Source organism: Etheostoma spectabile, chromosome 9 (assembly GCF_008692095.1).
Source record: "Etheostoma spectabile isolate EspeVRDwgs_2016 chromosome 9, UIUC_Espe_1.0, whole genome shotgun sequence".
NCBI classification, from domain to species: domain Eukaryota; kingdom Metazoa; phylum Chordata; class Actinopteri; order Perciformes; family Percidae; genus Etheostoma; species Etheostoma spectabile.
In genome coordinates, this window is record NC_045741.1 from 1,515,182 (window position 1) to 1,530,101 (window position 14,920).

A 14,920-nucleotide genomic window follows, 5' to 3' on the forward strand; every position below is an offset into this window, starting at 1 on the left:
TACCAATTTTTACCTGGGGTGCCCAAACCTTCAAGCCCCACTGTATAAACCTAGTCAAAGGGGCGCAGTTTTAGCCTGGGGTATTAAATAAAGAAATTAAGAAGCAAACGTGATGTATTTGCTGAATACCTGCTCTCTTCAGGAGCCTCCCTCTCCTTGGTATCTTCCAGCAGTTTCTTCTTCAGTGCTTTTTCACGTTCTTCTTTTTCTATGGCAGCCTTACGGAACTGTTGGAAGCTCTCCTTTGAGGACTTAATTGCAGCCGCAGTGACTGACTGCCTCACCAGCTTTGCCCAAGACTCAGCATTTTTCAGAACTATTTCCTAAAGACAAATCACCATGTTCATTGGAAATTGGTGGCTTAGGATCAGGTTTTAAAGCTGCATTCATATGTCTGGTCACTTAAGGACAGCAAAACATTTCAATAAGCTAATGTCTTAAAAGAAAGGGTTTAGATCGTTTCCCCAGTTTGGAGAAAATAAGCCAAGTAACTGCTGTGGATACGGCAAACAGCAAAACATATGTAGCCGCCTAACAAAATGACAACCTACACAGTGTATTCAAAATGCATCCACTCAGACGTGAAATTATACATTATACAGTTTTTTTTTTACCATTTTCCATCAATGAGCCTTTTTCCTCATATTTGCCCTATTGAACAAATACATGCCATTTTTTTCTGGTTTCAACTCTGGGTATTGCTGTTGTATTATAGATGGCAATCATTAATTCTTATTGAAATTGAAACAATTTTTTGAGACTGCTTAACAAGTTTTTATCAATACCATTATCCATACTTTTTCTATTATTTGGTGGATGGACAAGACGACAAATTCTTAATCGTCACAGAAATATTTTTGCTTTTATTGCAAAAACTGTGAGTCTGTGACTCTTTGATATGGTCTGTCTCGGTTTTGATTTTAGCTCTCTGAGGATGAAGGACCACCAAACAAATTTTAACGCAATTTCACACAAAACTTAAAAAGAAAATACAGAATAAATATGCTACTAGCAGCAAGGTTTGACCTAGACAGAGCAAATTACCATGGATAAATTCTGAAATATTTCTACTTCTTAAACAGAAGGCCTCTCTCCTTAAATGCATACGTTGAGTCGGACACCAGAGAGTGAAAATAATTTCATTCAAATTAAAAATGAATGTACAGTTGAACTACGCAAGGCTAAGGCAGTCTATTTTTAACAGCAGATTACGCAATCTGCTACTAATCCAAAGACTTTGTGGCAGACCCTTAAGATCATCAAAGGCCAAACTGAGAAAAGGAAGAAAAAAAATGTTAATATTCAAATTTCTCTGCAGGGTACTTTTATCTCAGATTCAGAAAAGATTGTAAGATTGCAAGCCTCATACCTCTTTTTCAGCACCTAATCAACCAATGTATCAGGCTCTCCCACTGACTGGAAAATGGCTCAAATCACTCCAATTTTTAGATCTGATAATCATACTCTTGTTTCAAACTATAGACCTATTGCTATACTTCCAGTAATGTCTAAGTTGCTTGAAAAAGCCCTGCATAACCAGTTAAGTTCTTACCTCAAAACAAAATGGCTCAGTGACTGTCAACGCGGTTTTCGTACAAAGAGATAAACTATGTCGGCATTACTACTCTTCACTGAACAATTACGTGACTCTCTTAACAAAAGGTCACGTCACTGGAGCTTTTTTTTTTGGACTTTCGTAAAGCTTTTGACAGTGAACCATCACATCTTGCTTGATAAACTTCATTCTCATTCATTCATATTTATTATACAGGAAAGTTAAAAGTAACATTACAATGTAAATGGGCCTGACAGTTTAAAAACTGGTTTTCAGCAGGTTCCTGTTCTGCAGAAACATAAAACATGGTTACAGCACATTGGGACAAACATTTGTACAGGACATCGATATGGACTAGACAAATTTAGACAAACTAAAACAATACAGTTACATAAGGACAAAGACATTTATACAAGACATCAGCTAGGCTAGACAAATACGAACAGTGCAAACAAGTCTTGGACAATACATGAGCAAGTGTAAGTGTAACTGTTTACTTCACTCATTTAATTTGTCTATATCCATAATAGAAATGCTTTTGTCCTAACAAACAGAATGCAAACTGTCAAAATATATCACACAACATCCCAACCGTGTGGAAATGGGCGTTCTACAAGGCAGTATTCTTGGACCCTTACTTTTTCTTTTATACATCGATGATTTCCCTCGATTGTGTAATCATTCAAAATGTCTACTGTATGCTGATGATACTGTGTTTTTTTTCTCTTGGATTCAAATCGTGATGTCATAAATTCCAAATTATCATCTGATCTTCAGCTTCTACACGACTGGTTTGAAAAATAACCAATGTAAAGAAAACTGAATGTATGTATTTTCAGTCATCCAGAAAAATTATTTTTACTGATTCCATTACTTTTGCAAACCAAGAACTTACACACAAACACTTACAAATATCTTGGTGCGCTACTTGATTCGCACCTTACATACACGTTTCTAACTTAACAAAAAAGTTGAATCAAATGTCATGTGTATAACAAGATCAGATCATATCTTTTTTTTTCTGTTTCTGCAAACCTATTTACATTCAATTGTGTTTTCAACTATGTCCTACTGTCTTCCAATTTGGTCTCTTACCACGAAGGAAATTACTAAACCAATAGCACAACTATACCATCGAGCTCTCAAGAACCATTGCACTGCACTTGCACGTTCGACCTAACAAAACTTCATTAACAGCCAGACTATTGTATTTTATTTTTAGAGTCAAAATGCCACCTTACCAGCACTTGCTGCACTTCTCCAGACACACATAAGATCAGAACGCCTCACCAGGTCAGTCTCACAGGCACTTATTCCAGTTCCTCCATATAAAACAAGTAAAATCAGAAATCCTTTTTTCTACACATACACAAGATTTGAAATGACATTCCACATCACATCAGAACACTATCATCCGTCACATATGTCAAAAAAGGCATACAAACAGCTCCTTAACAGTTACATTTGCACACATTAATTGCTCATCTGATTGTCCAAACCTTGTTTGCACTGTCTGTATTTGTCTAGCCAATGCTGATGTCCTCGGTCTTTCTGTCCTTGTGTGCTGAAAACACGTTCAATGTTTTATGTTTCTGCAGAACAGGAACTTGCTGGAAAGCAGTTTTTAAACGGAGTCAGGCCCGTTTATATATATTGTAATGTTACTTTAACTTTCCTGTATAATAAATGAAATAGGCTCTCATGGCCAAGACTGGGCACAACAGTTCCGGCTCGACCCCTCCATTGCCAGACGGGGGTCTGTACCGGGCGAGGCTTAGAGGTTGGTTGAGGTTAGAGCAGCACGATATTGGAAAAATCTTACATTGCGATGTTTCTTTTCCCTGCAATATATTGCAATATGAAAAAAGAAAAAGTATCTTTTTTAAAAGATGACAAATAGCTCTATTTGGAATTTTAAAAAATCATTCTTGACTACTGCGGTGATTTTTTTAGGGGAGTGCATCTACATAGAAAAAAAAAAAATGAAAAAGGATCTTTTCTAATGTGAACCATTCTTTGTTTAACTTTAATACTATAGAAACACCAAAGCAAGTAAGCTAAGCGCTGTGACTAACGTTACTCTTCTGAAGTAATTTTGGAGAGGGAAATTAGTTAGAAATACACTGGTTGACTAGCATGACACCATTGTATTCATATAATACTATCAATCCAGGCTAACGGGAATGACAGTGACTGCATGTTGCCTCCTCTAAACTTCAGGTTGTGGTCGACTAGCGGGGACAGCTCGTTAGTTTGATAAATTGATAAGATATGCACTAGCAACAAACTATGTGTATCCAAGAACAGTTACATCAGTGGAAACGATGTTAGATCAGACACAGACTTCTGTAGTAGATTAGTGTTACATTTCCAGCGTTGCGGCTCCGAACCGTAACTTTAGTTGGGCCAGACGGACCCCTTGGATCTTTAGGCTAACTATATTAGCTTTAGCCTAGCTGGTAGCAGCTTTCTTCTTGTTTCTTTCACTAACTATATTAGCTTTACCCTGTCTGGTAGCAGCTTTCTGCGGGCGGAAATGGCCAAAAAACATTGTGATTATGTTGCATTAATCAGGTGATTTAGTTTGTATTTGCAGCGAACATAAAACAGTGACTACTGTAGCTTCACTGATTACCCATCAAAACCATGTGCATCACTGTGTCAGCGGCACCTGCTGCCTACGGTACTTTTCTACACACAGAGAGCATCACTTCCCATAACAAACCCCATTGACAAACATCACATACACACGCTGCCCACATGGCTACCTGTCTTAAAAGGGGAAGGGTCGGCTGGTAATATTCATGTAAAAGGAGAAGGGAGGAAGTTTACTTTTCTATCAAGCAGTAAAAAAGCTTTGGCGTCAACATCGTAACGTTAATCGTAACTCTGCGTTCTGCGGTGTGACTATCGCGCATGCGCACATCGCGATGTCGATTGTAAAACAATATTGTTCAGCCCTAGTTGAGGTGTAAATGGGACAGCACTTTTTGCAGGAATGCAGTGTTCAGCCACAACATGACACCCAAGCCGTCTGGGTTCCACCTCAGACATGAGGTACTCACAGACCGAGTGTGTAGTTCACTGACACGTTTTGCTGAGGTAATGGCCAGCAGGAATTCCAGTCTTAACTGGTGCCCCTTCAGGAAGATGCCACAGTGCCACCAGCAAGCCTAGCATGTTGACATGATATGGCAGCAATATACATCTTCAGGGTAGAGGGAGACCTGTCTAACTCCAGAATGGTAGGCACAGGGCAATGTACCGGATCCACAGTTAGGCCTGTACACCAATTATAGAACAGCCTTCACCTGTTGTTGTACTTTAGGCGGATGTGTATTTTAGTGTAAGTGGAAAATAATGTAAAATATTTTATAGCAGTTTTAGGAAGGGGACATTTGTCATTTAAAGGAAAAAATTTGGTGAAATTCTGAAGATAAATGGATATTATGATCAGGACTGATGTGGGTTTAATTTAACTCCGTAAAAGTTGAAAATGATAATGTATAGTAATTTCATAGTTTTAGGAAGGCATTAGGAGCACATTTTTACAGAACACTACAGGTAACTTTTTAAATATAGGCACAAGGGTTAAACAGTTATTGATTTTTTTTAGTGGTCCTATTATTATTATTATTATTATTATTATTATTATTATTATTATTATTATTATTATTATTAGCCTATAATCGGTTTTGCAGTGTTGCCCGGTCCACAGTAGCATATTGCTTAGCTCTGCGTTGGGACTCTTGCCAATACCCTTAACAACTGTGTCCCATCAGCTGTCTGCTGCAGACAGACAATTAATCCTTATTGGTGCAACACACCCTCTGGAAAAGATGTTAACATTTGTTTGCAAAACCAAACTCAATTAAACAATGCTAACCTTTTTGGGAATTGTGACTTTTTCATCTTCAGCAAATGTACTTGCTGTGTTGGTGTAAGGCCCATTAGTCAGCTGACTTTCAGGAAAATCATCAGGGTATCTGCAATCTGGAATTATCACTTGAAAATAAGGATTAGACTATTTAAGAAATAATGATGTTGAAGTAAGGGTCCTTTAGTGACTTACTGGACCTGGTTTCCTCTTTGGACTGCAGTGGGCTGTCTCTAATAGGGGACAGCGCTGGGCCCTGCTGAAAGGTGAGACATTTAAAATATTTAGGTTCTCAATGCAGTAACAGTAATGCAGTCAACATGTTCACATATTCAAGCCCAAACAAACATCATGATTAGCATATTTGTATATCCCTAATATAAAATTGTAAGGATAACATGGTATCCTGTAGGTAACTGCTACTGTAGGTCATGTTGCATTTGGAGCTTTTCCTTTCCAATTCTGATAGACCTTGAAGGCTTCTTACAATTATAAGTCTACAAAAAGAACAGACAGGGAGCATTGAAAATGTAATTATACTGAAGGGATAAATTTGTTGACATGGACATTATCACAAAATAATTACTTATAATTTTGTGTTGTTGAATACAGAGATTCGTGTTGACTTACTACTCACAACCAAAAAAGTAGTAACAGAGCAAAATGATTTGTAGACATAAGCACTAAGGCAATATGTAGGCAATATGCAACACAAGGTGTTGTTGTGATTTAGCTACTTGAGCAACCAGTTAAATGAGGAGCAACACTTTGGATTCAGAACATTTAAGATTATATGTGCAGCACATGGCTGACAGCCATCATGATGTAACAACATTGTGTGCTTTAAAAAGTAACAGTACGAGTGCAACTGCAGGTGGACACTCATAGGCTGTCACTTCACCCCCAAAATCATCAGTTTGAATAACTAATTGCATATTGCCTCTAGACAGCAAAATGCCGAAAGAGAGTAAGGCAGAGAGAGGGACAAAGGGAAAAAGCTTCTGGTACAATTACGAACAAACTTATTTTACAGTCTATGGAACACACTTGTTTCTGGCAAAAGAACATCACGATTGATGAGATCAGTTTCAGCAGTCTGAGTGCTCAACACTCAGTTGAGCAGTGCAGCAGAGAGGGGACAGACAGCAATGCCATCGTCCACCGTGATATTCACTATGGACATCATCATATGCCAATTTGGGAAACAATCGACCAACCCTAAATCACTACCTAATATAAGGTAACTGCAATGCAACTGATGAGATTTCTTATGATCTACTGTAAAACAATGACAGAATGGCTACCACAGTTTTAATTTATTTCTTTAAGGACAGCCAGGGATAGCCTTTGGAGTCATCTGTAAGTGCATTGGGTTAATCCCACTGCAAAATGTGCAATAGGTCAGCAGTAATGCAGAAATTACACATAGACCCTTTACCGTTAAATAAACTGAACTGTGCAATCTCATAGATACACTAGTCATTTAGAAAGGGAACAGTCCAGAGGTGACTGTTCATAACCAGATTCATCACAAAATTATGTGAATTTGACAAAAAAAAGCAAGGAAAGAGTTCCCGTTTTCTCAAAAGTACCTCAAATCTGGTGGCAGCCCAATCCAGCAACACTCCTGGAGATGCCATGGGGGATAAAAGGGCAGATAAATCTGTCAAACAGTAAAGGACAGATAGTGATGTACAACACGTTATAGCCATGTGAGAGGCAAGGAGCAACTGTATATTTATACAAACTTACAGCATGCAATAGGTGGCTGCAATTGACCGGTCACTTAAGCCAAAAACACACAAAGCAGTGGTGAAGTGTGACCTGTGGCAATGTCTGTGGAAAGCTGCGGCAGCCTCTTCGAGATGCGGCGTGTTTGATTTTACTGCTAAGTGTGGCAACAGGCCAGAGAATAGCCACAGCCAATCAGTAAAGAGACTACTGGGAATCCTGTGACATGTTGACCTATGTTACAAATAATTTATTCCTGCCTGAAACAAATGAACACGCCTCCTGGAAGCAGAAACATTTTATTATTGCAGCAAGCCGCACTTCACCGCTGCTTGGTGTTTACTTTGTTACTTTCCTGTTCAGCCCTATTAGACCTGTAAGTACGTTTTTGAAGGGCACAGAGCACATGGGAGCATTTGGGGTAACATGCAGTCTAAGTTGAACAGGCACTGGAAGAAGAAGGCAGATTTGATGTGGAGCCACATCAGCGAGGGAGCAAAAAAGGATGTCAATGATTGGTTTAAAAAGGAGCTGACAATGCTGATCTGTGAGTGCAGGTTTTGTTTTCGAGGTATTGATGCTGGTCTGGCACTAGGTCTCAGACGTTGCTGAAAAGGACTGCTGCTAAAGGCTGTGGAAGAAGAAGGATTATGCAGAATTAAAAAAAAAAAGAAAAAAAAAAAGAACATGGAGCGTAAAGGTAAATAGTAAATTCCTATTTAAACAGTCTCAAGGTTTTTCACGTCCATAACATGAGAAACAACAACGTATATTCATTTGAACTGATACAGTGAAGTAAATAAAAATAATAAATACAAAGATCCTATGCTGCAAGTAAATTTAATGTGTTTTTTAATAAATGTAAGGTGTACCTGGAGGTGATAAAGTCAGCTCATCACAGGTCTGGTCTGCATTTTGGTGTATCGGGTAGCCTTTGGTTTCTGCAACCAAGGACTGCACAGGAAGAGGGGGCTGACAAGTCTTGACTGAAGATTTTGTCAAATCTTTTGTCTCCAATATCTGCTTGCCATGGGGAGCACAAGTCACCTTTGACTTAACAGAAAAAAGAAAAATCTTATTTTAACCAACAAGGCTTTCTTACCATAAACCTTTGATTACGTAAGCAAAATCGAATATTTATTTACCTTCATCTTAACTTTTTGGCAAGAGTCTTTACTTTTTGGCTTCTTTGTTTTTGGCACTGAAAGACATGCACATTAATAATTTAGTCTACGCCAACATTACAACCCCACCCAAATTTGGATGATTCTGTTTTATGTCCTACTTCAAAGTCCATTCACAAAAATGTATAAAAAAAATAAAAAAATGCATCTCTGTGTTCGAACAGGACAACATTTACAGAGCTGTGACTGTATATGCAAGATATAGTATGAAAAGTAATAAAATTGGTGAGCCTTATATTTTGTCAATCCCTAACAGAACCATAGTAAAATGCTTTTCCACGGTTTTACCAGCTGAAGGCCACATTAAGATTTTTTTGGGAAGATACCAACTTAATGTAACTTAGGGTATTAACACCTGGTTAAGTCCTACCCAGCAATGTGAAGTGTTAGCAGGTAATTATAAATTTTTAATGGTATTTCACACTCATTTGGTTTGTATCAGATTGTTAGTTATGATTATGAGTATTAAAGATACTCGCTAACTAGACATTTATTTGTTTATGGACACATCATCTATTGCCGGCACAGACCAACGTCAGTTTCCGAAGAATTAGTCATTGTTAGAGGAACAACGTTGCTTAGACACTGTAGCTGTCCCTCAATCATCACTGCTTAAAGTCCCTGTTAACTTCACCAAAACTTTGGAATGTTCTGTATGTTATCAGAGAAAGAGGCTGTGGATTTTGTACCATCACAAGCACATTAGGATGGACCTAAGACCTGTTCTGACCAAACATTCGCAATGAGACATAACACTTTTAGAACGCTGTCAGTTACAAACTGTCAGCTAAATGAAATGGCTTTTAGACAAAGACTGAGGATTGAGCTAGAGCGTGAATGAAGAGGGGAAGCGGCGTTAGCACAAAGCAGTAAATCACAGAAATAAAAACGTTATTTTTTACAGTTTTATCACTACTAGAAATGCAAATGTAGCAAGCATCTTGCTATCAATATCCTCATTCATATTTTAAGACACTACAAATTATATCAGAATGGTTTTAAGATGAATATGAGACCTTCTCACTTGCTTTAGCGTAGAAGTGTTCTACATACTGTGTTGGTAACATTGTGATTCCACCATTCAGTGGTGAGTGAGACCAAAGGTGCAAAACACTTTCAAACACAGAGTACCATTAAACACTGCTGCATATTAATGTACACCTTAGTTTTGCCTTGACATCAGACATACATTAATCTACACTACAATAAAACTGCTTTATCAAATATTTTAAACAATTGTCTCAGATATCAGGGGCAGACATGCACACCTCTTTCATGTAGACAGAATATTAAAAGTGTGTGAAAGAAACACAAAGAGCCAACACCTAATGAATATGTAAACGTATAAATAATTTAATATTCAGTGTGCAACAAAGAGAAGCACCCAGGTGAAGTATGCCCATTGCTTATCTCTAAAAAAGAGAAGGTAATGACAAACAAAAAGGTGGGTGAGGGCAGAGTGTTTAGCGGAGAGCAGCTAACCTGATTCAGAGTCACTGCTATCAGAAGTGCTAGAAAGACTACTACAGCTGCCGCTGTCAGAGCTGGATGACGAGCTGCTGCTTTCACTGAGGTATGAAGGGCAGCCAGGGTCAGGAGCCGCCACGGGTTTAGCTGTTAACAAAAAAAAAAGTAAAGTGTAATCTTTACACTCAATGGCTCACATTTGGAAGGACAACTATGACAATTACATTTTTAATCAAATTCACAGCTTACCTTTTTTCTTAATCAATTGCTGCTCTTTACTGGCAACCTGAGATGTACCGGTATCCTTTGATTTCCCAGTCTGAATTCCAACGGTTGACTTTACCAGTTTTTTTTCTACAGGAGGGAAGAGATAAAAACCCTCCAATCTAATTGCACATTTTATTGATTAAATCCAATAAATATAAAAAAGGCGTATTTGTTGATAGAAGAGAGCTAAGGATTAAGCTGTACTTACTGACAACATTTTTGTTGCATTTACTCAGACATGCTGCAACAAACCTCTGCAGGGCTCTCAGCGTGGAAGACTTGAGCATTTCAAAGTCAACCTCAATCTCTTCGAGAGTGGAATCTCGCAGACAGGACTCCCTGGCATGAATGATGTTCACCAATTTTCCCAGTTTGTCACCAGGCAGCTTGTTAATGTCCAATTTCAACTGCTTTTTCTCCTGGTAAGTCATTGGTTTTGATGGGACCTCATCCTTACACTTTAGAGGTACTCCATAAATATCGCGTCTGTTGTCATGCCTAGACATACATGGATAACATCTGTTAGCACATGTTTAGAAACACTCAACATCACAGCATACAACATCACTAATCCTAAGTAGAAAACAAAAAAACATTGAAAGATCAAGTGGGGCTCACTTACAAAGAACTTTTACAGTTGGCCATTTTTTCTACAATAGATTTGTATTGCAAGGATTTTTGCTTTAGTCTAGCAATATCCTTTTCTTTGGCTCTTTTTTCCTTTTTCAACTTGTCTTTCTTCTTAGGTTTCATCGGGGGCTCATGGGTTAGTCTCTTCAGCTGATCACTGACAGCTTTCAACTGAAAAGCCAGCCATTAATAGCCAATTAGGTAAAATGCACTGAAGTGAATAAAGTTTCAAAAGCCATTTTCACGGTTACTGGCATGTATATACCAACCCGCTCCTCTATATTGGCCAGCTGCATGGTCACTTCTTCTGAAGAACTCTGTGCCTCTGAGGAGCTTTCACTTTCAGAACTTGCTGAGGTGGACACACTTGCCACTCTGTGTCCTTTTCCCTCATCATCTTGTCGATTAGGTAGGGAAAAACTCTCCGCTTCTTGGGGAACTTTCAGATAACGTGCCTCAAAAACCTCCTGTTGATATAAACAAATAGTTTCTTTATAATAGTATTAGAAAATATAATACTGCTCCTAATGCTTCAACTTAGCAATGGCCTAAGTCCATACACACAATCAGTAAGGCACATTTAGCAGTATTTATTGTAGCAAGCCCAAGCCATTTTTGATCCTTTGTTTATTGTAACCAGTGATTGGAATAATGGCGGTACAAATAACGGCAATATTAACTGTTTTATTATTATTTTTTTTAGAAACGAGTAATCTAATTTTGCCATCTTAATAAAGCCTTTACCGCCAAAAAATGCAGAGCGTTAACTCTAACTGAAGTCTCTCTCTCTCTTTCACACATCAGACCAACAAGATCTGAGCCAAGAGGCAACATTTTTTTTTTTTTACTGTTCTTCCTTGGTTAGTGGGCAGTGCACAAGACAAGTGCATATATGGTAAGCCAATCAGAGGTAGATTTGGGTGGTGTTTGAAAGCACGCATAGTCTGGCAACCCAAGCGAGTCAGTCAACGAGAGACTGGTATTGCGAGCCACAATAAGGCCAATAAATATCAAAAGTTCCAAAACATCCATTGTTTTATTTTGTATTGATCCACTATATAACAAAATATCTACATAAATGGCATTTGATTGGAGGCTAATCTCACTTTGTCCCACAGCAACATTAAAATAGTTTAGATTTGTGTAGATTGTTTCGGTTAATGTATTAGGTGTCCATTTCATTATAATGTTCAGATTTATTATAAATTATTGAACATGCATTTTAAGTTCCATTAAAGAGGGGTAAAGGTGGGGTCACATTTTGCATTTAAAAATGTACTTGAAAGTAACACAATAATCACTTTCTGAAGTAACTAGTTACTTTAATAACTTGTGACTAACTTAGTAACTTTTTGAAGAAGTAACTAGTAACTAATAACTTTTGAAAAGTAACTTGCCCAACACTGATTGTAACCCTTTGTGTTTAGGTATGTCATGTGTTGTAATAGGGCATGCAACACTGGAATTAGTCAATATTGTACAGCACTGCAAAAAATCCATTACCATTCACTTAATGATAGCAGTTCGGATAGCAGATAGGCATGCAAAGAGAACATTTTCCCCAAAACTATGACTATTTTAGTAGTCTTGCATTGTCAGACCTTCCTCCACAGTGCTGAAAACTTAAGATTTGACAGATAGTCTGACTAGCTGTCTCAATTTACCTTGTAGAGATCTAAGAAACAGTGACCCATAGTCCTCAAATTGAGTTTAAAATGCCAAAACAAAGAAAGGACATCCAGCTGAAATGAGAGACACCTGAACAATCCTGGAATTGATGTAGATATATTGATATAGACTAATACTTTAGCCACATTTCACACGTGCACCACAACTATGAAGTGCTCCTGTTGGTTGTCAACATCTGCATTATGCTCATGCTAAGGAATACTTTTTGACATTCCTATTTCAATGGCTATTATACCAAACACAAAAGATAAATCAAAACATCAAATAAACTGTTCAATTTTGCATCTGATGATACCAATGACCTGTAACAGCAAACAAGACTAAAAAGGTACTTGCACAGAGAGTCCAAAATGTTGTAATGCATTTTTTCGTATCCATCATCCTAAACCTGTCACCCGCAGAAACTTTGCACACCGAGTCTGATGCATATTAATTGCAAAACAATATAAAATGACATGCAGCTGTTGCTCTGCCTCTTTCTCCTTAAATTTCATCCTTTGCTTCTCTCCATTGAAAGTACCTCGCTAGACTGTCCACTGTCTGCGTCTTCTTGAGTTTGGCACCCTGGATACCAGAAGGAGTTGCGCTGCCTCACTCTGTTTCTATTACTACAAGGGTGTCATGATTTTGACACAAAATCTTGAATTAGTCCAAAATTAAGTCACAATCGCAAACTCTGAATTAAAAAAATGTAATTGTCAATGCTGCCACGCCCCCATGTTACATCTGGCCGGCTTCCACAGTGGCCACCCCCCCATTTTACCTCCGGTCAGCTGAGCAAGCGGGAAAAAAAACACGTGTTTAAGTGCTGCAAGTCAACTTCCACTAACTTAGCTACAGACTATCATAAGATAGCATGGCAACTGCCATTCTATGTGGCCTTGACCAACTGCCACTTTGCTGCTTGAAATCCATGATGTCTCTCTCCCTCATGAGAAAGGGGAGGCAACCTTGCCCCTTATGAGGTCATAAGGGGCAAGATGCCAGATCAGCCCATCCAAGCTTTCATTTTCTCAAAAGGCAGAGCAGTTTTAAAATGTTAAAAAACCTCAAAAGTAAAATGTTCATGCCATGGGATCTTTAAAGGTCTCCTAATAGGGTATGTAACATTGGTTAGGCTAAAAATTGCCCAAATGGCTTAAGGGTTCCTGATTCTCCCGTTAATGGGTCTTGATTGAAACAAGATCATCTGCCTTAATTGGCCTGCTCATGAATATTTAGATAAGCTGCACGCCGTTTGGTTGAGTGAAGCACATACACACACAGTGGAGACAAGACACTGCAATGTTATACATTGTTTGTCTGCCATTTCATTACTAAATTTACTTCTGATACTTTATGCAACAAATCAACTATGTAAAAAGGTCAAGTATGTGCTGTTTGACAAAAATGTATGGCTAATTGGAAATTTGATATGGCTGTGTGGGACTTCAGGAGCTCCACACAGTCTGACGAGACAAAAAGAATTCCTCATTTCTTGGTCAGTGGGCTACCAAATGCCGCTGCCCTGACAGAGCTCCCGGGGCTGTAGTTCGCTGCTCTCCCTCCCCTCTTCCTGCTAAAGCGCCGGTGTGAATAAGCGCGGTCAGCAAGCTTGGTACACCCGCAATCTCTTAACACAGGTTCCAGTTAATCTTATAATGTATGTGTGAGGAGTTATTTAAACAAACGATCAGGGAAATAAATGTTTCTAGTTTGCGAATTTCATTGAAAGAGGCCGCAGTGAGCTGGATGTAACAATGAGAGCTAGCTAGCCTCTGCCTAACACGATCCCTCAAATTCACAAAAATGCCTTAAATTGAAATCGGACAAAAGGGTTAGCTTTGTAAGACATAAGGTAGCTGTGATATATAGTACAGGCCAAAAGTTTGGACACACCTTCTCATTCAATGAGTTTCCTTTATTTTCATGACTTTTTAGATTGTATATTATCACTTTAGGCATCAAAACTATGAATGAACACATGTGGAATTATGTACTTAAAAAAAGTGTGAAATAACTGAAAACATGTCTTATATTCTAGTTTCTTCAAAGTAGCCACCCTTTGCTTTTGTGATAGTGCTGCAAACCCTTGGTGTTCTCTCAATGAGCTTCATGAGGTAGTCCCCTGAAATGTTTTTTTCTTCACAGGTGTGCCTTGTCAGGGTTAATTTGTGGAATTTCTTGTCTTATTAATGGAGTTGGGACCATCAGTTGTCAGGTTGATACACAGCCGACAGCCATATTGGACAACTGTTAGAAATCATTTTATGGCAAGAACCAATCAGCTAAGTAAAGAGAAACGAGTGGCCATCATTACTTTAAGAAATAAAAGTCTGTCGGTCCGAAAAATTGTGAAAACTTTGAATGTGTTCCCAAGTGAAGTCGCAAAAACCATCAAGCGCTACAATGAAACTGGCACGCATGAGGACCGCCCCAGGAAAGGAAGATCAAGAGTCACCTCTGCCGCTGAGGATAAGTTCATCCTAGTCACCAGCCTCAAAAATCACAAATTAACAGCAGCTCAGATTAGAGACCAGA

The 14,920-nt window shown here is 38.4% G+C and overlaps 1 protein-coding gene across 3 annotated transcripts in view; it reads right to left on the reverse strand.

The window, feature by feature from the left end:
- The window catches only part of brdt (bromodomain, testis-specific), a 44,920-nt gene that overhangs the window by 3,214 nt on the left and 26,786 nt on the right, over positions 1–14,920 (reverse strand). Inside the window, exons 8-18 of one of the 3 annotated variants that reach the window (XM_032526556.1) lie at positions 10,981–11,178; positions 10,704–10,882; positions 10,290–10,579; positions 10,064–10,168; positions 9,830–9,961; positions 8,309–8,364; positions 8,036–8,117; positions 7,025–7,095; positions 5,628–5,691; positions 5,442–5,548; positions 130–323 (exon numbers count right to left, since the gene is read on the reverse strand). In XM_032526556.1, the coding sequence (XP_032382447.1) occupies positions 130–323; positions 5,442–5,548; positions 5,628–5,691; positions 7,025–7,095; positions 8,036–8,117; positions 8,309–8,364; positions 9,830–9,961; positions 10,064–10,168; positions 10,290–10,579; positions 10,704–10,882; positions 10,981–11,178 (1,478 nt within the window). Of the gene's footprint in view, positions 1–129; positions 324–5,441; positions 5,549–5,627; positions 5,692–7,024; positions 7,096–8,035; positions 8,217–8,308; positions 8,365–9,829; positions 9,962–10,063; positions 10,169–10,289; positions 10,580–10,703; positions 10,883–10,980; positions 11,179–14,920 lie in introns of all 3 variants that reach the window. The other 2 variants (XM_032526555.1, XM_032526553.1) reach the window with 2 other exon arrangements.